General features: G+C 41.5%; 1 protein-coding gene and 1 pseudogene across 4 annotated transcripts in view; one reads left to right on the top strand and one right to left on the bottom strand.

Moving 5' to 3' along the window:
* Positions 1–1,298: 1,298 nt before the first annotated feature.
* Zfp37 (ZFP37 zinc finger protein) overlaps positions 1,299–24,026 on the top strand; it is a 36,621-nt gene continuing 13,893 nt past the window's right edge. The window contains exons 1-5 of one of the 4 annotated variants that reach the window (XM_090330447.1): positions 1,299–1,534; positions 5,996–6,101; positions 6,386–6,520; positions 13,443–13,582; positions 14,472–14,720. In XM_090330447.1, coding sequence (XP_090186573.1) covers positions 1,496–1,534; positions 5,996–6,101; positions 6,386–6,520; positions 13,443–13,582; positions 14,472–14,627 — 576 coding nt within the window. In that variant the 5' untranslated portion in view covers positions 1,299–1,495 and the 3' untranslated portion in view covers positions 14,628–14,720. Of the gene's footprint in view, positions 1,535–1,751; positions 1,929–5,995; positions 6,102–6,385; positions 6,521–13,442; positions 16,406–24,026 lie in introns of those variants that run through there. The other 3 variants (XM_090330448.1, XM_090330445.1, XM_090330446.1) reach the window with 3 other exon arrangements.
* Positions 8,254–11,689, bottom strand: LOC150065805 (archaemetzincin-2 pseudogene; annotated as a pseudogene).

The raw sequence follows: 24,026 nt of genomic DNA, 5'->3' as shown, positions 1-24,026 counted from the left end.
AGTCTTACGTCCATGGAGTGCTGAAGGGGAACACCAGAGGGCATTGGTCACAGACAATGCCTAGTCCTTGTGAGTGGCCCTCCGAGGCTGTTAAGACCATTTTCCCCTCAGGACTGGGTTGGAAATTGGAGTGCAACTATATGAACACAAATGAAAGGGAAAGGAAAGAAAGGGGAGAAAAGTGGAGGGGAGAGGAGGGAAATAAAAATAACTATTCTTTTGATGAAACATAAGGTTTTTTTTCTTAAAAATTACCTTTAAGTCGCTGTACAAAGAGTTTCCAATTCAACATATCCATTTATGAGTACAATGCTTCTTGATCAGTGTCCCCCTTTCACCACTCTCTCATGGAATGTAGGAGTGTGTGGTGGTTACATATTCAAGCTTGTCCTCTTCAAGAAAAACAATAGTTGCCTGTCTGATGGAAACAGTAGAACTGACCCTTGCTGGAATGAGGTCTGGGTGAGGCTGTGTGGCCTCTGTGTCCCCCTCCTTACTCAGTCTGCTCTTTTCTTTGCCACAGATCCTGGGCATTGTCCCAGGAACCTCTTTTGGGACATGAAACTTGAGAGAAAAACTATTTTTTTCACATAATATAGGCATTTGGCGAAGAGAGACAAAACTTAGAAACTGTCCTGAGGTTAGATAGTCTGAGAGGGTCTTCGGGGCGGTGGACCTCACTGCGATAATGTATTGCAATCCATCTCATCAGGCATTCGGTTTAGACGTGCAGAGAGCGGCACTCAGGTAAAAGGCAGGGGCAGCCACTGCAATCTCTGCAGGGATGCGGCACACCTTGGCAGGGCCAGGGCGACGGGCACCACCAGCAGCGCCCGTGGGGCTCGTAAGCGTCTCCACCGGGGCAGGCGAAGGCCTTCCAAGCACAGCTCGCCCGGGCAGGGGGAGAAAGGCGGCAGGTCAGGGAGGCTGGCAGGCGGCTTCCGTCGGGCGGGAGAAGGAGCTAAGGGGCAAGCCACGGGGAGTGGGCGTCCGCCCGGTGCGCGGGGGTTGCCGTCGGTGGACAGGCCAGGAGGTCGGGTCAGGACGACTTCATCGCAGCCGGCAGAGCCGGGCGTCCAGATCCGGGAGTCTCCCCGAAACCGGCTGCACCGCCTTACTTGGAAAATCACCTCCAAGTTCGGTGACAGAACTCCTGACGCCAGACGGCACCTCTCGGGGTGCACCGCGCGCCGAGCAGAGCGGCCTCCACGCGGGACCACAGGACTTCAGCCCTCGGCTCCGCCTCCTTCCGGCCGCCGGCGTCCCAGAGGCCCCCGCGCGCCGCTGTACGGAGGAGGTCCGCCAAGATGGCGGCGCCCGTAAGCCCGGGAGACCACTTACGGGCGCCGCCATCGCATCTGCGGGACTCCGCCGAGGCGGCGCTCCTGGAGGCTGCCATCTCGGCCCCCGGCTGTTATCAAATCCTGACAAAGCCAGAGGTGGAGCATCTGAGGAGCGCCGGGGTGCAGCCCGAGAGGCCAGGCACCCGCCCGAGATGGCTGCGTCCCCTCCCGGGGGCAGCGACAAGGCGAAGGTGGCGATCTCGGGGTGGGGAGGGGTGAGGATGGGGGGGCGGTTTGGCGGTGTTGGAGGGTGTGGGTAACCTGGGAAGCCAAGATGCTGAAGGGTCCTTTGGGAGGTCGTTGATGAGCGCTGTGGTTTTAGGAAATCCGTGGAGACAGTGATTGTGTGTGTGTGCGTGTGTGTGTGTGTGTGTGTGTGTGTGTGTGTGTGCGTGTGTGTGCGTGTGTGTGTGCGTGTCTGTGCGTGTGTGTGTGTGCGTGTGTCAGTCCCTGACTTCTCAGGGTTTGCAAAGCAGAAGGGGTGAGGGGCAGTGAACAGAGCTGGAAGCTTTGTACTAGAGATTGGTGGTTGGGAGATTGGGCTGCCAAAGACCCGTATGTGGAGATTGGGGGAGCTGAGTGCCTGTAAGTACCGGCGACCGTCAGAGATGGGAGCCCTGGGGTCAGCGGTGGTGATGTCAGTGGTTAGTGTACCATGATGGGCGGTGGGGGGAGCTGTGGGATGGGGGAGGGGCAGCGATGGGATGGGAAGGGTCAGTATGGGGGTGTTTGTGAGCATGGTAAGGTGAATAATGATTAGGTGGTGTCCAGGCATCCTGACTGAAACAGAACATCAGGGGAGAGAAGAATCAGGATTAACGTCTAGAATATTGGCCTCAGGAACTGGTGGGATAGTGAGTCCATTGCCTGAGAAAGGATGTTCTAAGTATCGGGCATCACATTTGCAGGATGGGATTGATGGTGAATGAATGACTCTGTCTTTGCCACATCAGGATGACCATTACACAGCCAAATAGAAATGTTGAGTGGCCCTTAGATGTATGGGCATCTAGGAACCTAGGCAAAGTCTAAACCAAAGGAATGGCATTTGAATGCAGCATTGTAAAGATGATATTGAAAGGTTTAAGACCGAGATCATCTCGGAAGAGAACAGCACATAGGAGAATTGAAGAGGGCCAAAGGAAGAGTTTGGAATCATTTTTGCATTCAGAAGTCTGGTAGAAGAAAAAAAACAAAGCAAGCAAACAAACAGAAAGATGTTGAAGGGTGATCACTGAGGTGGGAGGAGAACTGCAAATGCAGTGTCAGAGAAGCATAGGGAAGAAAGTTTCTCAGCATGAGGGTAATTAATTATGTCATGTGCTCTTGTGAGTCCCAAAATACGATTGTGAAGAACTTGATTTTTGACAAGATGTAGCTCAGTGATTATTTTGACAGATGAGAGCTCTTTTATTGGGCTGATAGGAGTAATATTCTGTTGGAGTGAGTTGAGAGAAGGAGAAAATAATGAACTGGTAACAGCAAGTCTCAAAAGTGCTCCTAGAAATTTTGTCGCTAAAGAAAGTACCGAAGACATTGGATGGACAAGAAACCAAGAGGGGGTTTTCTTCAGATGAATGACAGTAAAGCAATAATGTATATCAGTTGGAATGATCCAATAGAAAGAGAGAAATTAAGAGTACAGAGGAGAAAGAGGTTACTGTAGGAAGGAAGTAGATGTTTGAGATTTCAGAAAGGAAAATGTTGGAAGCAATGATCCTGGATAAAAAAGAAGGTTAATTTCCTAGGGATAACTTGTAAGATTACTGACAGTTTTGGATACCCATTTGAGATCAGTATTATAAATATGAAGTGAGTCCAGATAGCACAGTTGTTTGATTTCTTCCTTGAAAAGTCTGGTTTCTAGACTGTAAAAATATGTTAAAAGGCAAGCTGGGGGGCTGGGAGTTTAGCCTTGTGGTAGTATGCTAGCCTAGCATGCACAAAGACATAGGTTCAATTGCTTGGTACCACATGCATAGAAAAGCCGGAAGTGCCACGGTGTGTGGCTCAAGTGGTAGAGTTCTAGCCTTGAGGAAAGCCCAAGGACAGTGCTCAGGCCCCGAGTTCAAGCCCCAGGACTGACCAAAAAAAAAAAAAAGAAAAGAAAAAAAGGCAAGCTGGGTTTAATCAAGACTGAAGCTTTTATAGGTGAGCATAGAGGAGGTGAAGAGGGACAAGAGATTGAAAACTTTAATGTTTGGAATGGAATGAAATGTGTATGCTGCATATTTATGGAATAAGCATACCTGGGGTAAAAGATTGTGAAAAAAGTGCCTTGTAGAGGGGTGATAAAAAGGATGGTTAGTGAGGATGGAAGAAAAGGTTGATAGCATCAGGAAAGAGACACAAGGCTATTGAATGGCTCTTCTACATTAATACAGAAGTGATACAGGGATAGTACAGAGTGAACAATGGCAAGTCTGGCAAAGGAAAGATAATGCTAGTTTTCAGTGACTCACATGGGATTAACTATAAAACTGAGTTAACCCAGGAGTCCTAAAACTACTTGCTTGGAAGTTTCACCTGGGAAATTAGGTTTCAGAAGGTTTCAGCTATTCCCAGAACTCTGAAGAGAGCCCCCTGTGGCTAAAATATCAAAAGGATGTACGTGAGATTGAATACTTGCTTTCCTTTTGGGAGTTTGGAATTCTTGTAAATGGAAGCCTAGGTTCCTATGTGACCAGTTCTCCAGTAAGCACCCTGGGGACAGACTTTTGAGCGCTCTTAGCTGACAACATTTCACATATGTTACAAGAAGAATTCACTACTTTAATTCTAGAAGAATTAAACATATCCTATGTGATTCTACTAGCATGGATGCCTGTGCCTGGTTTTGTGTAGACTTCCATTTCATGCTGATTAATTTGCTTTGTTTTATTTTACTATAAGAAAAATCATAGCTGTGAGTCCTAGAAGTACTCTTGTTGAATCAACAAACCAAGGAAGGTTAACAGGTTGAAGCCCACTGATCCTGTAAACAAGCTGGACATTTTGGAAATGTATTAAGAGATGGTTGAGGCTATTATTTAGCTCATCTTCAGATCTTAAGGTTCATATATCCTGGTGGGGGAGGGGATTCTCCACTTGACACCAGTATAAGGAAGCAGCTTCATCAGATGACAGGCCTACATTAGTTAAAGTAAGAAAGTGATAGTGGCTAAACAGTTGAAGGTAGAGTAGGGTTTACTGACATCGACCAAGGTTTCTGTAAATGGCTGCTGTTGGAGAGTTCTGTTTGTGTAGGTGTTTGGGAATTGGTGGATGAGGTGTATTGGGACATAAAGGAGACAGGGTTCTAGGTGTCCTGTGGTATGAGTGGTTGAGGGATCTGGAGGCATATGTGGTTGTCTGTGGGGACAGGTGATGATGCAAGTGACTGGTTGGTTTGCTGCAGTCATTTTGGAATTAGAGGCCCAGTGATTAAGATCTAGTGATCAGGAGGCCAGTAGCTGGCAATGATGATTGCTATTAGGAATCCACGACTGGAGGTATGTGGGGCTAGAGATTAGTAACATATGCATATCATGAATTAGTGTTCTGTGGGAATAAGGGATTTTCTTTTGTCTGTTGTGGGGCTTGAACTCAGCACTGTCCCTGAGCTTTTCTGCTCAAAGCTACTTTGAGCCACAGCCCCACCTCTGGTTTTCTGGTGGTTGGTTAATTGGAGATAAAAGTCTCATGAACTTTCTTACCTGAGTAGGCTTTGAACTGCAATCCTCAGATTTCAGTCTCCTGAGTAGCTAGGATTGCATGTGTGAGCCACCAGCACCTAACAAGGGATTATCTTTAAATCTTAAACAAAACATGTTCAAATGTGTACTTATTAGTATCAAAATTCCTCAGTAACCATTCGCATGCCTTCTATTCATATGCCTCATACAAAAATTTTTGCTATAAATTTAATATTTCTCCCCTCCTCCAACCCTTTACTGTTATAGTCCTGTTTATTTATTTATTTTTTACATTATACTTTTTTATTTTAACCTTTTTTTTGGTAACAGTTACACAAGTTACTTAAATTTACCTAGATAGCTAGGCGTTGGTGATTTGCACTTAGAATTATAAGTACTCAGGAGGCTGAGATCTAAGGATTGCAGTTTTTTAAAAAAAATTTTATTGTTAGGGTAGTGTATAAAAGGGTTACAGTTACATACACCAGGTAGTAGGTGCATTACTTCTCACACATTGATATTCCTTCTTGTGTTTTTGTTCCCATTTCCCTCCTTCCACCCCCTCCCAATCATCTTGTTTTCTTCCCTTCCCTTTCCTAGTTCAAATAAACAAATAAACCTATATACAATATACTAGGTAACAAAGTCAGATACGGTGACAATATGCGTGAGGATCACAGTTTGAAGCCAGTCAGGGCAGAAAAGTACATGAGACTCTTATCTCTAATAAACTACTCAGCAAAAGCTAGAAGTGGCTCTGTGGCTCAAGTGGTACAGTGCTAGTCTTGAGCAAAAGAAGCTCAGGGACAGCACCTAGGTGTTGAGTTCAAGCCCTAGGACCAGCAAAAACACAAAATAGCATAAAATTATATAGACATTGTCCGTAGTGAGTGGTCAAGGTAGGCATGAAGTTTTGTCATGTCCAAATCACTCAACATGTGGAGGAACGCTGGACTCAACAGAAGTTTGCTGTTGCAGGGATCAATAACACTAAAAGATGTGGAATGGGAGAGACTGGATCCTGCACAGAGGGGCCTGAACAAGAATGCCGTGCGGGAGAAATACAGCAACCTAGTCCCAAAGGGTGAGGACAAGTCCTATATCATTCAATCTGTGTTCACTGTGATGCTGTCTTCCTAAAGTCTTGGTAGGTTTGGCCTTGAAAGGATTCTGAGTGTTAAGCAGGATATTTGGCATCCCTTCTGAAAATGAGAGGTCCACTCACTTGAGTTATAGCCTCATTCACATTGTGAGACTTCAGAAGACTAATATGCTTAGTAGTCTTGAAGGGTCCTGAAAGGCAAATATTGGGGCTTGATTTCTCAGATGGTTGTTCTAACACTGACTTTCTACCATTCTCATGAACAGAGTATCAAGCACCCAAACCCGACATGATATCCAAGATGGAAAAAAGAGAAGCGCCGTGTTTGGGGAAGAGGAAAAGACCTAGTCAAAGTCATCTGAGTAAAATAGCAAGACCCAACCAAACAAGGGCTAATGGAAGTAAGTTCTTAATTTTTTGGTAGTAACATTAGAATTCTTCAAAGAATAATTTAGTCTTAAATTCTCCTTAAAGTTCTCATACCATATTTCTTTAAAAAAATTTTATTAGCATATATCAGTTTTACAAGGGGATTTCATTGTAATATTTACATATGTGTATATAATGTCTTCTGAGCAGACTCATCTCTCTATCATTGTCCCTCATCCCCTTTTTTATTAAAAGATTTTATTAGTACTGATTTTTTTATATCATATTTCAAATGCCATGCTTAACAAACAAATATCCAAGAAGGGAATCTATATATACAATCACTGGCACATAAATTTTAGAACATGATTAAAATTAAGTCGAGACTTTGTATGTCATAGATCCATATCAATCTATATAATATATCATTATGAAAATAGATCATATATCCCATTATTTATCATAGACTTTTTTTTTTTTGGTCATGGGTCTTGAACTGTGGGCCTGAATACTGTCCTTGAGCTCTTCAGCTGGAGTCTACCACTCTACCTCAAGGCCTGGGCATTGTCCCTGAGCTCTTCAGCTCAAGGCTACCACCCTACCCTTGAGTCACAGCCCCACTTTCTGTTTTCTAGTGGGTTTTTTTTGTGTGTGTTTGTGGGTCTTGGGCTTGAACTAGTCCTGGGCACTTGTCCCTGAGCTCTTCAGCTCCAGGCTACCGCCCTACCCTTAAGCCAAGTCCCACTTCCCCTTTTCTAGAGATTAATTGGAGATAAGAGTCTCAGATCCTTTTGTGCCCAGGCTGGCTTTGAACCTTGATCCTCAGATCCTGAGTAGCCAGGATTACAAGCATGAGCCACCATGCCCGGCATGAGTCTCACAACTTTGTGGGGCTTTGTGGTGCACGGGCTGGCTTTGAACTGTGATTCTCAGATCTCAGGCTCCTGAGTTGCTAGGAGTGCAGGTGTGAGCCATGGTGTCAGGCCCCATCATAGATTTTTATGTCTATGTACTTATATTTATATCTCCAATAACCTTGGGTACCCGAATATTGAGTCATCACTCTTGTACGGTTTGGATCTAATATCCACATATCAAAGAGACCATGAACCTTTTGTTCCTTTGGTCTTGACTTGTCTCACTTATGATTCACTCTAGTTTCATCCACTTCCCAGCGAATGCCATTATTTTATGTAGAATTCCATTGTGTAGATGTAGCATATTTTTTATATCCATTCATCTGTAGTGGGGCATCTGGGTTGTTTCCATCGCTTGGCTATTGTGAATAGTGCAGCAATGAACATGGCTATGCAGGTGTCCTTATCATATCCTGATTTATGATGCTCAGGGTAGATGCCCAAGAGTGGTATGACTGGATTGTAGGGAAGGTCTATTTTTAGTTTTTTGAGAAACCTCCAAACTGCCTTCCAGAGTAGCTGTACAGTTTACATTCCCACCAGCAGTGCAGTAGGGTTCCTCTTTTTCCACATCCCTGCCAGCATTTGTCATTGTCTGAGGTCAGAATATTGACCATTCTGATTGGGGTAAGGTGATATCTTAGTGTTGTTTTTATTTGCATTTCCTTTATGACCATATCATCCTCTCTTCTTAAAATGGTTTCAGCCAGTTTCATTGATTTATAGTTTCATACGTTATTATGAAGTCAAAATATTTCATCACATTTTTTTCAGTGGGTAAATGGTTTCTTCCAATGAAATACTCCACTCAAATGAAAGTAATGTGCAAGGATTGATTTAATTACTCCTTATTTTTGGAGACCAGCAAGGCATCTTATCACCCACTCTTTCCATTCCAGAGGCTTCCACTGGTTCCAGCACACTCACAGTGTTTTCAAAACTGGGCTTTGGAGTTCTTTTATACTTGTCAGTATATTCATCATCTATCCACCTCACCAGTTCCTTGTATCTGTCTACAATATTAAAGCCAAGAGCACACTACATACAGCTTATGCAAGGAAAGAGGTTTACAAGATGCTAGCCAGCTTCTTTCAAGTGGTTGGAGGCATGTGAGTCACTGGTGGTGTCTCAGCCTAAGTTTGTATTGCCATCACATGAGTTAAAGTCTTACAGAATCACAGCAGTGAAACACCCGTGATTGAGCTCAGGAACATAGTATTATTAAAAATGGAATAGTCATAGGAAGATACCCTTTTAGGTTTGTTCACTTTGTCCTTACTGTGAGAGCTGTGGAAACCCTCCCCTCCCCACCCATCTTGGTAAACTGAATATCCCCATGCCATCCATCCAAGAGGCCTGTCCAAAGACAAAGTTCCTGGGGTCTCCCAGGTAGATTTATCATGGTCAGCTCTACAACACAACAGGAATCTTCATTCATATCTCTTCTTATTAAAAAAGTACATGTTATTATTAAGGTGTTGCACAGAGAGGTTACCGTTTTCACATTTCTTCTTTTTTGAGAACGTTAGAATATGTCCTTTGTGGATCTGTAGGTTCTATGTATGATCACTGAATCAAAAGGAACACTTCAAACAAAACACAAAACAAACAAAAAAAACCCCACAAAACAAGCTGGCTGCAGGTGGCGTATGCCTGTAAACCTAGTTACTCAGGAGGATGAGATTTGGGACTGCAGTTCAGAGTCAATCCAGGCAGCAAAGTCTGAGACTCTTATCTCCAATAAACCTCCAGAAAACCAGAAGAGATGCTGTAGCTCAAAGTAGTGGAGTGCTAGCTTTAAGCAGAAAAAGTTCAAGGACAGGTGTGCTCAGGCCCTGAGTTCAAGCTCCACATACACAGAAAAAGGAACATCTGCTGATAGAAATAGACACTGGTTTTAGGAGTTTCAGTCTCAGGCCATTGAAACCTGCTCCATATAAGTTAGGCCCAGAGAGAAAAAAGGATACATATTTTCCCTTATATGTGGAAGCTAGATTTTGCATGTAAACTTACAAATAAATATGTTGGATGGTACACAAGTGTATACAGATATAAAATTGAAATATGGTAGATTCAAAATAGTATAATTCATTAGAAATTGAGCAAAATAAAACATCAGGAAATGGGTACTCTAAAGGGGTGGGATGGAGTCAAAGAGAAAGAGGTAGATGAAGAGGAGAAGAAGAGAGGAATGTAGCCAAGAATCCAATGGATAGCCTTCATAATTAAGAAGAGTGAAGAAAGAGGTGGGTAAGTGAGGGATGGGTGAGAATGTTGACAGGGGTGACATTGACCAAAATATATTGTATTCATTAACTGCTTTGTTAGATAGCAACTCTTTTGGATAACTACTTAAAGTGGGCACTGGTGGCTCACTTTCCTATAATCCTTGCCTCTAAGGAGGCTGAGATATGAAAATCTTGGCTCAAAACCAATTTAGACTGACAAGTCCACAAGTCTCTTAACTCCAATTAACCACCGGAAAATCAGAAGCAGAGCAGTGGGTTAAGTGGTATAACTCTAGCCTCGAGCAAAAGAGCTCAGAGACAGGACCCACGTACTGAGTTTAAGACCCATCAACTGACAAAAATAATAAATAAGTAAGAAAAAAGAAAAATGTTTTACAGTTGTCCCTCAGCCATTTAGCATTTTTTTTTTCCTGCCAATCCTGGGGCTTGAACTGAGGGTCTGGGCACTCTCCTTGGACACTTTTTGCTCAAGGCTAGTGCTCTGCCACCTGAGCCACAGTGCCACTTCTGGCTTTCTTTCTGAGTATGTGGTACCAAGGAATTGAATCCAGGCTTGCTAAATGAACACACTACCACTCAGCTATACTCCTGGCCTTGTTAAATATAGTCTTTTTTTTTTTTGTGGGTCATGGGACTTGAACTCTGGCCTGGGTGTTGTTCCTGAGCTCTTCAGCTTACAGCTACCACCCTACCCTTGAGCCAAGCACTTCCCCTTTTCTAGAGGTTAATTGGAGATAAGAATGTCTCAGGTCTTTTTGTGTCCAGGCTGGCTTTGAACCTTGATCCTCAGTCTCAGCCTACTGAGTAGCTAGGATTACAAGCGTGAGCCACCACGCCAAGGTTTAATATATTCTTTACTGATACCTCTGGTATTTACCAGAAATCCTGTAAACTGTATATAAATAGTAGATGTGTGTGGAGTCTTTAGGCATCACTGAAAAACTGTTCAAAGTCGATCCTGTAAACTGTATATAAATAGTAGATGTGTGTGGAGTCTTTAGGCATCACTGAAAAACTGTTCAAAGTCTTGAGGAATCTCAGGGTGAGAGATAATCTAATCTGTGATTACAAGGTAACTGGTTCAAAGAGACCACTGGCGGGCTGGAAAGCTTCATTCATTAAACATTTTCTGATAGAATCTAGTTACTGTACACGGTGCTAGGTTCTTTGAAGCTGTTTTGCTGTTTTTATTGTCTGCTCAGTGCAAGACTACTTGCATTTCTTTTTCTTTTTTTTTTTTTTTTGCCAGTCCTGGGGCTTGAACTCAATGCCTGGGCACTGTCCTTGGGCTCTACTACTTGAGCCACAGCACCACTTTTAGCTTTTTCTGTGGATGTGGTACCAAGAAATCGACAGGGCTTTGTGCATACATGGCAAGCACTCTACCATTAGGCCACACTCCTGGACCCCCATTTAGCATTCCTATGTAGAGCTCTCATCCTTCAATTGAATGAGTCAAACAGATGCAATACCAGGTAGCCTTCCTTATAAAGGAGGAAGATCACATTGAAGTTTTATTTTTGGTGGTGTTGCCTTTACAATCATACAAGGACTAGCATAATCAGGAAACTGGAGGACTTTGGAAAGGCACTGTGTAAGGTCAGGAGGTCTGTATAGCCAGGTCTAATAATCATGGAGAAGTTCACCAATACAGGCCTCGCCTGGGGCCACCCTCTCAACTCCTGGAGCTGCTCCTGAACACTTGTACCCTGCTGCCATAACATTTTTTTTTAACCAGTAAATAGCACTGAGTACAATTAGAATATCCCAGGGAAGAAGAGTTCAAGTGACAAAGGTTCCCTACCCTTGGAGATTCTAATGTCTCTTTCTTCTATGAATCTGTCTATAGAAGAGGTTCTCTAGCGAGGTTCACTGTACTGGTGAGCCAGGGTTACTTTAGTTATTCTACTTAATATCCATCAGCTTAGATTAATTTTTGTTCCATTAGGGAATGATTCCAAACCCTTAAAGGTTTATAAGAAAAGTTTTTGCCTAGGCTATACCCCTACTCTGTATAATTTTCATTTGGGGACATGGTGAAAGATGGTCTCTTATTTGTCAAATTCTGGCTATATGCAAAGGGAAAAAGTGGTAAGTGGAACCACAGTATAACTTTCAAAATGACTGTTTGGAAGTGATTTTTAGCTCACATGTTATTGGTAGAGCATCACCCAGTCACTTCTAGTTCAACAGGGTGGAAACGTCGTCTTTTCACAGGGAGGTGTGCTTAGTTCAGTTGGCTATGCTTTTGAAGGGAATAACAATGTAGGGAATAACAGTATAGTTTATTATATTCTCAGATTGTTGCAGGTAAAAATATGAAAACTATGGCTCTGTTCCTCTAGTACTGGCCACTCAAAAAGTTAACTGATCATCCATATAGCCACCTTTCCTTATTCATGCACTCTTTTTCTCAGCTTTCAGAAGACACCTTTTAGCTCTTTTCTCAATCTCATTTCCATTTACCTTACCTAAAGTAATGCTTTAAAAACAATTCCCTATTTTCCTTAAGCCTCAATTATTCTCCTGCACTCTATCCATAATGTGATTGCTCAAGATGTCAGATTCTTTCCTTATATAGTCAAACATTCTTAGATCTTTCTTCCAAATCTCTTGGCATAATGGTCTTGACTTCAAATGACTTTGTTTCCTCTCATTTTACAATGATATGCTCCAGATCTATGGTCTATGACACAATCATGTCCATGTTTATTTTTGCAGTTAGATTCCATAGAAGTCTTCATCACCATTGCTTACCTTCCAGTGCATACTTTACTAGTTTTGATTAGCCTGAAGCTCTTCAGTATCTAATAACACTATTTCATTGGCTTTTGTCTTCTGACTCTAAATGTTTACTGTTTACTCACCAGCTTCTCTTCCTCTTTCTTCTACTGGAGTGCCCCTGAGGTTTTTTCTTCCACTATCCATTCCTATTTTCTATTGTTTTTCCCACAAATAGATAATTTATTATGCAAATATAGCTACTTATCCAACTCTGATGACTTCTAAATGGACATCTCCAATTCCTATATCTATACTTCTATAGAAAAGTTTTTCTTAAGGCATCAGAAATTGCAGGTCTTATCTTTTTTTTTTTTTTTTTTTTGGCAGTTGCGGGGCTTTAACTGTGGGTCTGAGCACTGTCCCTGAGCTCTTCAGCTCGAGGCTTCCACCCTACCCCTTGAGCCACAGTGCCACTTCTGGTTTCCTGTAGTTAATTGGAAATAAGAGTCTCATGGACTTTCATGCCTGGGCTGGCTTTAAACTGCAATCCTCAGATCTCAGCCTCCTGGTAGCTAGGATTACAGGTGTGAACCACTGTGCCTGGCTTGCAGGTCTTATCTTTATAAATTACAGGTTCCTTTTATTTTCTGTTCATTTTTAAAAAAATCATAATCTACTCTGATTTTAGGAAAACTGCAGGACCATAGGTAGGGCTCAAGAGCATCTGCTTGTCAGGTATAGTGCCTGGAGTTCAAACCCCAGTTGTAAGCTCTTATAACTTTAGTTATTTCTGTATTTCTGTCCCAGCTTATAAAGTTATATTTTCAAGCATCCAAAGCTCTTTCTCATCACTATTTTCAATTTTCCTTTCCTGATTTTATTTTCACATTTCCCCTTCAAGTCTATGAAGATTGAGACACTTGATATTAATTCTATTTCACTTTGGGATATTAGAGTTGAATAAAAATTCAACCCCACAACAGGATATTTCCTTGTGAAATTTACAAATACATTAAATGAGGGTCTAGAAATTCACAAGAATATCTCATTGAATTTCATTTTAGAAGAAGTCCAGCAAGATGATGACCAGTCAGAGAGTACCCAGAAATCTCAAAAAGAGCTCATTGAGAAAGATACGTTCAAGAAGAAAACTCCAATGAAGAAAGGCAATGAAGAATGTGCTTCATTGGGGAAAAAGAATATTGTAAGTATGAAACACGTATCTTCCAAAAAAAGACCTCTTATATTTGATTCACATGAAAAAAAATTGAAACAGAATTTAGATTCACCTGGTGAAATTAAAAAACATGCAAAAAAGAAACCTGATACAGCTAAAGAACATGAGAAATCATTTAGTCATGGCTTATCTGATACAAAGAAATACAAAAATGAAGCTGGGAAGAAACATGAAAAATTATCCAACCATAATTCATCTGATAAGTGTGACAAAACTCAAACAGGCAAGAAAAGTGAGAAATTATGCCATCCTAGTTCATCCCCTACTAAGCAAGACAAAATTCAAACTGGAGAGAAACGTAAGAAATCATCCAGCCATAGTTCATCTACTAAGCCTGGTAAAGCTGAAGTTTGTGTGAAACCTTATGAATGTAATCAGTGTGGGAAAGTTCTTAGTCATAAGCAAGGACTCATTGACCACCAGAGAATTCATACTGGGGAGAAGCCTTATGAATGTAACGAATGTGGGATAGCCTTTAGCCAAAAGTCCCACCTTGTTGTACATCAGAGAACTCACACAGGAGAAAAACCATATGAATGTACTCAGTGTGGCAAAGCCCATGGTCATAAACACGCCCTCACTGACCACCTAAGAATTCACACTGGAGAAAAGCCCTATGAATGTACTGAATGTGGGAAAACGTTCAGACATAGTTCAAACCTTATTCAACATGTGAGATCTCATACAGGTGAGAAGCCTTATGAATGTAAGGAGTGTGGGAAATCCTTTAGATATAATTCTTCTCTTACTGAGCATGTGAGAACTCATACAGGTGAAATACCATATGAATGTAACGAATGTGGCAAAGCATTTAAGTACAGCTCATCCCTGACTAAGCATATGCGAATTCATACAGGTGAGAAACCCTTTGAATGTAATGAATGTGGGAAAACTTTCAGCAAGAAATCGCATCTCCTTATACATCAACGAACTCATACAAAGGAGAAACCTTATAAATGTGATGAATGTGGGAAAGCCTTCGGACATAGTTCATCTCTTACTTACCATATGAGAACACATACAGGAGAAAGTCCCTTTGAATGCAGTCAGTGTGGGAAGGCCTTTAAACAAATTGAAGGCCTTACTCAACATCAGAGAGTTCATACTGGGGAGAAGCCCTTTGAATGCAATGATTGTGGCAAAGCCTTTAGCCAAAAGTCACACCTTATTGTACATCAGAGAACTCATACTGGGGAGAAACCCTTTGAATGTAATGAATGTGGAAAAGCTTTCAATGCAAAGTCACAACTTGTTATACATCAGAGATCCCACACTGGAGAGAAGCCCTATGAATGTAGTAAATGCGGGAAAGCTTTCAAACAAAATATATCTCTTACAAAACATATGAAAACTCATTCAGAAAACTCATGAATCAAGTTAATATAGGAAAATATAATTGCATTTTTGTTAGCATCTCTTAGTGGTAAGTGGGGTTTACTGTGATATTCTCATCTATTCATATAGTGTACCCCAGTGAAACTCAACCCCTTCATAGTGCCTCTTCTCTTTCCCCTTCTTGAAACAATTACAATGAGTTTCTGTGATCTATATTCATACATGTATACAAGAATTTTGATGATTAACCCTTCATATGGAAAATTTGATAGTTGAACTGATGGTTTTGTTTAACTTTAGAAGAATGTGAGCTTGAAAAATGTTAGAAAACTTTTATCAAGACATTACCTTGTTCTATACAAGAGAATTTGAATATGGATCTTACATAGAAGTAATTGGTAGAAATGAGAGATTAACTTGATATCACACCCCTTACCAAAAAATACTGTTTTATGATTCCCAACTGTTGTGAATGAGCTATATGTTAAGATAAAAACATATTCTAAAACCCCCTGAAAACATAAAAAGTTAAAATGTAATGTGCTCAAATTGTGAATCATTTGAATAATCAGATCAATGAAGGGATAAGTTAACTGTGCCAACAGTTCCTGTGCTATTTGGATGCTGTGTACTTATATACCACATAATAGAATTGCATTTGCTTATTAGTAATTTCCCTGTGCAAACATGTATGGTTATCCCCATTGATGATGTTATTATCTAGCTCTTAATATGTATCTTAGCTTATACATCAATAAAAAAGCTTTGTAAAAGGCTTTCCATTTATCTCAAAATTTTTAACAGAAAAGTAGGAGAAAAGTGGCTTGGCATAGAGATACTGTTGGAAATGACATCCAAGAAATACTATTAGGTACAAAAAGTAGATTGTGGAACCATGTTTATCTTTGTGTAATAAAGGTATGTGTTTTTCTCTCTCTCTTAATGTGTATATATGTATGCATAATGTTTACATATTTGTATGTGAATTGATTTTGTTTTTAAAACAATAAGAAGAAACCTAATAGCAGTTGCCACTGAGCATAGGAATACAGGATTGGGAGTCTGAGATAGGAGTGAGACTTCCGTTTATATATGCTGCTTGAAATTTGTATCACATGCCTGTATTAATTTCACAGTTAAAAAATATTCTTTCTTTCTTTTTCTTTTTCCTTGTTGTTGGTTGTGGGACTCGAACTTGGAGCTTGAGTGCTGTCCCCGAGCTTTTGTGCTCAATGCTAGTGCTCTGTCACTTTGAGCCAAAGCATCACTTTGGGTTTTCTGGTGGTTAATTGGAGATAAAAATCTCATAATGTTTCCTGCCCGGGCTGGTTTTGGACTGTGATCCTCAGATCTCAGCTTCCTGAGTAGCTAGGATTACAGGTATGAACCACTGGTGCCCAGCTTTAAAATGCTTTTACTATGTACAAGTCAACGTTAAGAATAGTACGGAGCCCACTCCACAGTGTTGTTTGGTAAAGCATAAAGTTTCCTGTGCTTAAGATCTTTCCACTCAATAGTAAGTTCACTCATTCATACAATCAATTATAACTACACTGTGTTTCTTCTCATTGATATTTTATTAAAGACGAAAGATGAGTTGTGATGGCAGGTGAATGAAGATTTTGTGGATGATCGCTCCATTTTGTCTTATAGTCAAAGTACTAATAAGCAGAGACTTTAATCAGGGGACAAAGATGTATAGCAACAAATGCTACACCTACACACACACACACACACACACACACACACACACACACACACACACACACACACACACACACACACACAGAGGCATGCAAGCACTTGCACATTCACTGGCCAGCAGGTGGCAGCCTAGCTCCTAGTTGTACTTATTAGCTGATTTTTCTTAGATAAACCCACTTGATTCCAGTGTCCTGAAGTGACTGATTTTACCCCTGGTGAAATGTAGGTCACACTATCTCTAAATCACAATAAGGATGGAACTTGGCCTGAGTGCTGTCCCTGAGCTCTTCAGCTCAAAGCTACTGCCCTACCCCTGGGCCTGGGTGTTGTCCCTGTTCTTTCCAGCTGAAGGCTATTGCCCTACTCTTGAGGCAAGCCCCACTTCCCATTTTCTAAAAGTTAATTGGAGCTCGGAGTCTCAGTTCCTTTTGTGTCTGCACTGGCTTTGAACCACCATCCTCAGATCTCAGTCTCCTGAGTTGGTAGGATTACAGGCATGGGCCACCACACCCAGCTGGATGTTTTTTTTAAGCACATTGCTTCTGCTGGGCATGCAAAAAGATGCAAAAAGATCTGGGACTCTTATCTCCAATTAACCTCTAGAAAACAGGAAGTGGGGCTTGGCTCAAGGGTAGGGCAGTAGCCTTGAGCTGAAGAAAGAACTCAGGGACAGTGCCCAGGCCAAAAAACAAAGCACATTGCTTCTGACTTGTTCTAAAGTTCTTTTTTTTTGCCAGTCCTGGGCTTGAGCTCAGGGTCTGAGCATGGTCCTTGGACTTTCTCAAGGCTAGAGCTCTACCACTTGAGCCTCAGCACCACTTGCAGCTTTTTTTTTTTTTGTAGGTATGTGGTAGCAAGGAATCAAACCCGGGTCTTTGTGCATGCAAGGCAAGCACTGTACCACTAGGCCAAATTCCCAGCCCTTATTTGTTTGTTTTTATTAAACAGTAAAATCATCCGGATGCCTGTGGCTCATACCTGTAATCCTGTCTACTCAGGAGACTGAGATCTGAGGACTGTGGCTCAAAGCCATCTCAGGCTACAAGTGGATCTGGCTCAAGTGGTTGAATAGTAGAACCTTGAACACAAAAGTTCAGGATCCTGAGCTCAAGCCCCAGGGTCAGCACAAAAATAAATAAATAAAAGTAACAAAACATAAAAAGTAACAAAAGTGTGAAACAGCAAAGCAGGGTTTTTGTCATGCCACATAAGCAAATATATTACCAGGCTTTTGAACATTATTTGCTATGTTCATTTAGCTATTGCTTTGTGTCAAGCACTATTCTGAGCATTTTGAATGGAGTGGGAAGCAAGCTCATAGAGCCTTTGCCTCAGAGTAGCTAGGATTACCAGTGTGAGCTACTGGCCCATGGCTTGTATAAAACTAATTTTGTTTTTATGATAAACACAATGTATCATACCAGGTTTATTAATAATTTCTTAAAATACAATTTTTTTTGCCAGTCTTGGAGCTTGAACTAAGGGCCTAGGCACTGTCCTTGGGCTTTTCCCTCAAGGCTAGCACTCTACCAGTTGAGCCAAAACACCATTTCCAGTTTTCCTATGTATGTGGTACCAAGGAATCGAACCCGGGTCTTCGTACATGCTAGGCAAGCATTCTACCACTGGGCCAAACTCTCAGCCAAGATTTTTTTTTAATTTTTAATTTTTTTTTTATTTTTTTGCCAGACCTAGGGGGTTGAACTCAGGGCTTGAGCACTTAGTGGTCTGCCAGTTGAGCCACAGCACCACTTCCAGATTTTTTTTTCTATGTATGTTGTGCTGAGGAATCAAACCTGGGTCTTTGAGCATGCTAGGCAAGCACTCTACCACTAGCCCAAACTCCCAACCTGAAACTAATAGATTTCTAAAGCATAGATTTCAAATAAATTAAGATGGATATGGTGCTCCATGTCTGTAATCCCAACATTCAAGATGCTAAAGCAGAAGGATCTTGAGTTCAAGACAAGCCTGAGCTACATAATGAAAACCTGTCCCAAAAAAGTCCATTTCATACAGTCATCCAACAATGATTTCAACTTCTTTTGCATCTACCTAAAAGAGGTGCTATGGTTTAACTGAGAGCTACCACAAACATCAACTCACAATGAATTGGTGCTTATCAAATGAATCTTGGTAAAGTTAATACAAGTTACTGCTGTATATTAGTTATATATATATATATGAAATATATACTGCTATATTCCATACAAGAATTAATTAAACAATTTAAGCATTCCTTTAGGCATTTCTCTTTAGGTGTCTCACATAACTGACTAATATGTTTTAAAATTCCATAATTTTTCAGGTGTTTGAGGTTCACACCTGTGATCTAAGCTACTCAGGAGGCTGAGATCTGAAGATTGTGGTTTGAAGCCAACCCAGGCAGGAAAGTGACTATTAACTCCAATAAACTACTCAGGAAAAGCTGGAAGTGGCATTGTTGCTCAAATGGTAGAGTGCTAGCCTTGAGAAAAAGAAGCTTAGAGATAGCTTCCAGGCCCTGAGTTCAAGCCCTAGGTCTGGCAAAAAAAAATCCATAATTTAAGGTAAATAATTACACTTCAAGAAAAGTAATATATTAATGTGAATAGTAGTACTGTATACTAATGTGCGTGTGTGTGTGTGTGTGTGTGCGTGTGTGTGTGTGTGTGTGTGTGTGCCATGACTGGAGCTTGAATTTAGTATCTAGGTGCTATCCCTTGGTTTTATTGCCCAAAGTTGGTACTCTACCACTTGATTCACAGTTCCACATCTGGCTTTGTAGTTGTAGAGAAGTCTTATGAGAAGTCTTATGGATAGGCTAGCTTCAAATCAGGATCCTCAGATTTCAGACTCCGGAGTAGCTAAGATTACTGATGTGAGCCACCAGTGCGGGGCTCAAAGTGTCACCACTTTAAAGTGAACCTTTGTAATTGCCGACATTCCATTAGTCAACTGAATACATTTAGAAGGGAAAAGGTTCTAGCTATAATGAATAAAACTACTTATTACAGAATACATAGAAGAATGTTTTTCAAAGAAGAAAAGAGAGAGAAAAGCAAGATTTGGTTGCACTATAAATTCCATGAGAAAATTTTACATTGGATACTTTAATGTGAGCATTACTTTCTCATCATCCTTTGCAGTATCATCTAACATCTGCTTATGCGAGTGTACAGCAAACCAGACAAACTTCTACATATATTCACACAGATGTGATCTCAAGACATCAGCTGAATCCTTACTCTTACTTTGTCTTCTTTACAGGGTTTCCCTCCTTCATGAATAGCATGATGATTTATCTACATAGATGAATCAGAATACTGATAAGTGATCAGGACACCTCATACTTAAAAAAAAAATACCCCATTTCTGGGTCAGGAGTTTAGCCTAATGCTAGACTGCTTGCCTAGCATGCGCAAGGACTGGGGTTCGATTCCTCAATACTACATACATAGTAAAAAAGGCAGAAATGGTGCTGTGGCTCAAGTGGTAGAACTCTAGCCTTGAGAAAGCCTAAGGACAGTGCTCAGGCCCTAAGTTCAAGGCCTAGGAGTGGTTAAAAAAATTACCCCACTTCTAATACATCTCTAGATCCTGTTTAGTTCATCTCTAATGCCTCTCAAGCCACCTTTCTTCAAGCTGACATGTTCCTGCTTGCATATTTCAATAGCATCCTAAGTGATTTGCCAGCACCCTTACCTGCTTTCCCACTGTCTCCTTATTACTATTCATTCTACGAGAGGAGATTATGAGATTGTACACTCCTTAAATCCCAGCTATAAGGAACATGGAGGCAGAAGAATCTAGGATAGCCCAGCTACGTTAGCTAAATTTTACCTAAAAAAAAAAAAAATACAGGGGCCAGGAGTTTGGCCTAGTGGTTAAAGTGCTTGCCTAGCATGCACGAAGACCCGGGTTCAATTCCTTGGTACCACATACATAGAAAAAAGCCGGAAGTGGTGCTGAGGCTCAAGTGGTAGAGCTCTAGCCTTGAGAAAGTCGAAGGACAGTGCTCAGGCCCTGAGCTAAAGCCCAAGACTGGCAAAAAAAAAAAACCAGCAACAAAAAGAAAAATACAGAAAAGCCAGGTGCTGGTGGCTTACACCTGTAATCCTAGTTACCCAGAAGGATGAGATCTGAGGATCACCATTAGAAAGTTAGAACAGGAAAGTCTATGAGACTCTTGTCTCCAGTTAATAACAGAAAAAAGTAGAATTAGTGCTGTAGTTCAAGTGGTAGAATGCTAGCCTGGAGGAAAAGGAACTTAGGATCAGGACCCAGACCTAGAGTTCAAGGCCAAAGACTCGCCCCTCCTCCCCACATACAAAAAAATGTGTCTGGGTGCTGGTAGCTCATGCCTGTAATCCTGGCTACTCAGGAGGGGGACATCTGCTAATCCTAGATTGAAGCTGCCAGGGTAGGAGAGTCCATGAGGCTGTTATTTCCAATAAACTACTCAGAAAAAGCTGAAAGTGGTGCTCTGGCTCATGTGGCAGAGCACTAGCCTTGACCAAAAGAAGCTCAGGGACAACACTTCAGGACCAGCAAAAATGAGAGGGTCTGGGGGGGCATGATTCAAGTAGTAGAGCACTTAACTAGCCAGTAGGAAACTAGGTTCAACTCCCACCCTCACCCCATACCCTGATACAGTATAACTTTGGGTAGCCAGTAGATGGCAAAGCTACTCTCTGCTGAGTCTCATTATCACCCTTGAACTTCACTGGTGACCTGAACTACTGATGGCAAATGTAGTAATGGGTTCTTCCTCTATCACCCACAGATGAGCTAAACAGCTCCACACATGGGCAATTGTAGGGATCTTGGAGGTTTTTCTCGATCAGGGTCACCCAGTGTGAAGGCCATGTGAAGACACAGGAGAAGGTATCTATCTACAATCCAAGGAGATATCAGAGGATCTCAGACTTCCAGTGCTGTGAAATTTAACCACTGCTGTTCCAGCTAACCAGTCTGCAGAGCTCTTGTTAGAGCAACCTAGCAAATGAACATGGCCTCCTTTCCAGTCCCTCTGCTGTCCATGCTCCAGCAACACAGGTTTCCTTTTGTTTCTTGAAATTTCTCTATGTCTGCTTGTTGCTAGATTCTGCATGTCTCCTCTTCCTTCTTCTTGGAAGTCCCTTTGCTTATCGCCTGGGTGTTTTGTAATCTTCCTTCTCCTTTCACTTTCTTCCATTTTTATTTATTCCACTAGCATTTATTCAGGGCTAGCCATATTCCTGGTCAAAAACAAAAACACCCCAAATCCTGCACATGCAGCAGTGAACAGGCATTGTCCTTGCCCACGGAGAGTTGAAATTTTCCTAATTCGGGTCTTCAGTTAAACTATGTCATATGACATTTGTCTGCAGGCAGTTCATTTATTTGGACTATTGTAAGCTTCTTAATAGACTACCTGTGGCTGTTGTGGCAAGTATATCACTTTAAGAATAAAAGAGAAGACAGATTATTTGGAGCAGACTCAGAATGAGGCTAGTTGACCTTAAGCTTTTTCCTGGAATTGCTGAGCTGGGTGGTAGAATGTTTGTCTTATTTCTACTGAATGTACTGTGTGGGCTTTAATGTCCTTATGGTTCTTTATACCAGGTCTGGGTACTCAGTAAAGATTAGCTGATTCCCAATTAAGATGTTCTAGTGGAATCTCTGATTAAAAAAAAAGTAATCTCAGGACCAAAAGTTTAGCCTAGTGATAGAGTGCCTGCCTAGCATGCACAAGGACTGGGGTTCAATTCCTCAATACTACATACATAGAAAAAAGCCAGAAATGGTGCTGTGGCTCAAGTGTTAGAGCTCTAACTTTGAAAAAGCCCAAGGACAGTGCTCAGGCCCTGAGTTCAAGGCCCAGGACTGGCAAAAAAAATGTCAGTTCAATGTGGCTGGAAGTAGCAGAAAGGAAGAGCCAGCCATTATACAAGAATAGGTCAGCAAAATGGGGCTCCATTTCAGGTAAGTATTTAATTGTTCAAAGAACTATTAAAGTGTTAGAAACAAAATGTCCTTGCATTAACCAAAATAGGTCTCACTAGCTCTGCTGCCCATCTGCCATCCTTTGAAGAAAACACCAGGGCACCAATTTGTTGTCAGAAGGGGAAATTTTCCAAGGCCCACATGGGATCATGCAGCGTTTCTCAATGCAGGTGCTGTAGACTTGGTAGGTGACATACACTCTTCTACTTTTGGGGAAGGACCTTGGCCTTGGCTTTGCAGACCCTTTATCATGTCAGGATCCTCAAGGCCAGATGTCAGTAGTGTTCTCCAGTTACTAAAATAAATAAAAGATGTCCCCTCTGCCCCCTTTTAGAACCAACCTTTTCATTTTTATCATGACCACACTGAGGTCCAGAGAAACAAAGGAACTTGTCTAAGTTACAGGATAGGATCTAACCTTAAAAGAAGAGAGGGAGAATGTAAAGGAAACAATGCTTATTGGGAACCTGCTACATTTTAGTATTGTCTAAACCCTCCCTCCCTCCCTCCTTCCATTTCTCCCTCCCTCCTTCCTCCTTCCCTCCCTTCTTCCCTCCCTCCCTCCCTTCCATATGGGGGCTTAAGGCTTGAACCAAGAGCCTGGAACTTTTACTTCAATTTTTTTTTTTGCCAAAGTTAGCACATTATGTAAAATGACCTGAAATTCCCACCGGCAGTCTCAATAAATGGTTTGCTCAATTACTGAAGAAGTGATTGGGGACGAGGCCACGAATTCCATTTTCAATGAGCCAGTTAGTTTCTGTCACGTCATCTGGTTAAAAGTGGACTGTTAGCTGGGCATGTGACTACTCTACAAATCTCTCTCCATATGGGCATTTCTCAACAACTTAGTATAGACCATTAATCACCCTTCCTTTGTAGCACTTCACGTGTAGCATGAATATATACACGTGTGTAGTTGGATGCACAAATCTTAAGAGAGTTGGTAGCCAGATACTTGCTTTGAGGCCATGAGTGGAAGACAATTGCTGTGCATTTTGTTATGGAATCATTTTCCAATTCCTTATTAGAAAAATAATGATTCCTAAATAGTCTACCAAATATTGGTATGTCAGAAGAGCATTATGACTCACTCTTCAATTAAGCAGACTCTTATGGCTAAACCTATAGTGTCTTTAGAAGTAATTCCCAGGCAGACACCTCCCAAAGTCTAAAGCATTGTTCATCCTGCTCCTTCTACGGCACTATCCTCCTTCTGCCCTGACCTCTGGAGTAGAATAAGAGGAGGGACTCTGAGATTTGATAGTCTAGGTCCAAAATAAGAGTTCTCCCATTTATTGGCAGCGTGACCTTGTTATGATTGCTTAACCTTTCTGAGTCTTTGTTCCCATCTCTGTAAAAACAGGATAATACTACATACCATGCAGAGCTATTAGGTGGATTA

The sequence above is a fragment of the Megascapheus bottae genome, chromosome 3 (assembly GCF_031878675.1).
Source record: "Megascapheus bottae isolate mThoBot1 chromosome 3, mThoBot2.hap1, whole genome shotgun sequence".
Classification (NCBI taxonomy): Eukaryota; Metazoa; Chordata; class Mammalia; order Rodentia; family Geomyidae; genus Megascapheus; species Megascapheus bottae.
The sequence above is the reverse complement of the archived record's forward strand: the minus strand, read 5'-3'. Positions and strand labels throughout refer to the sequence as shown.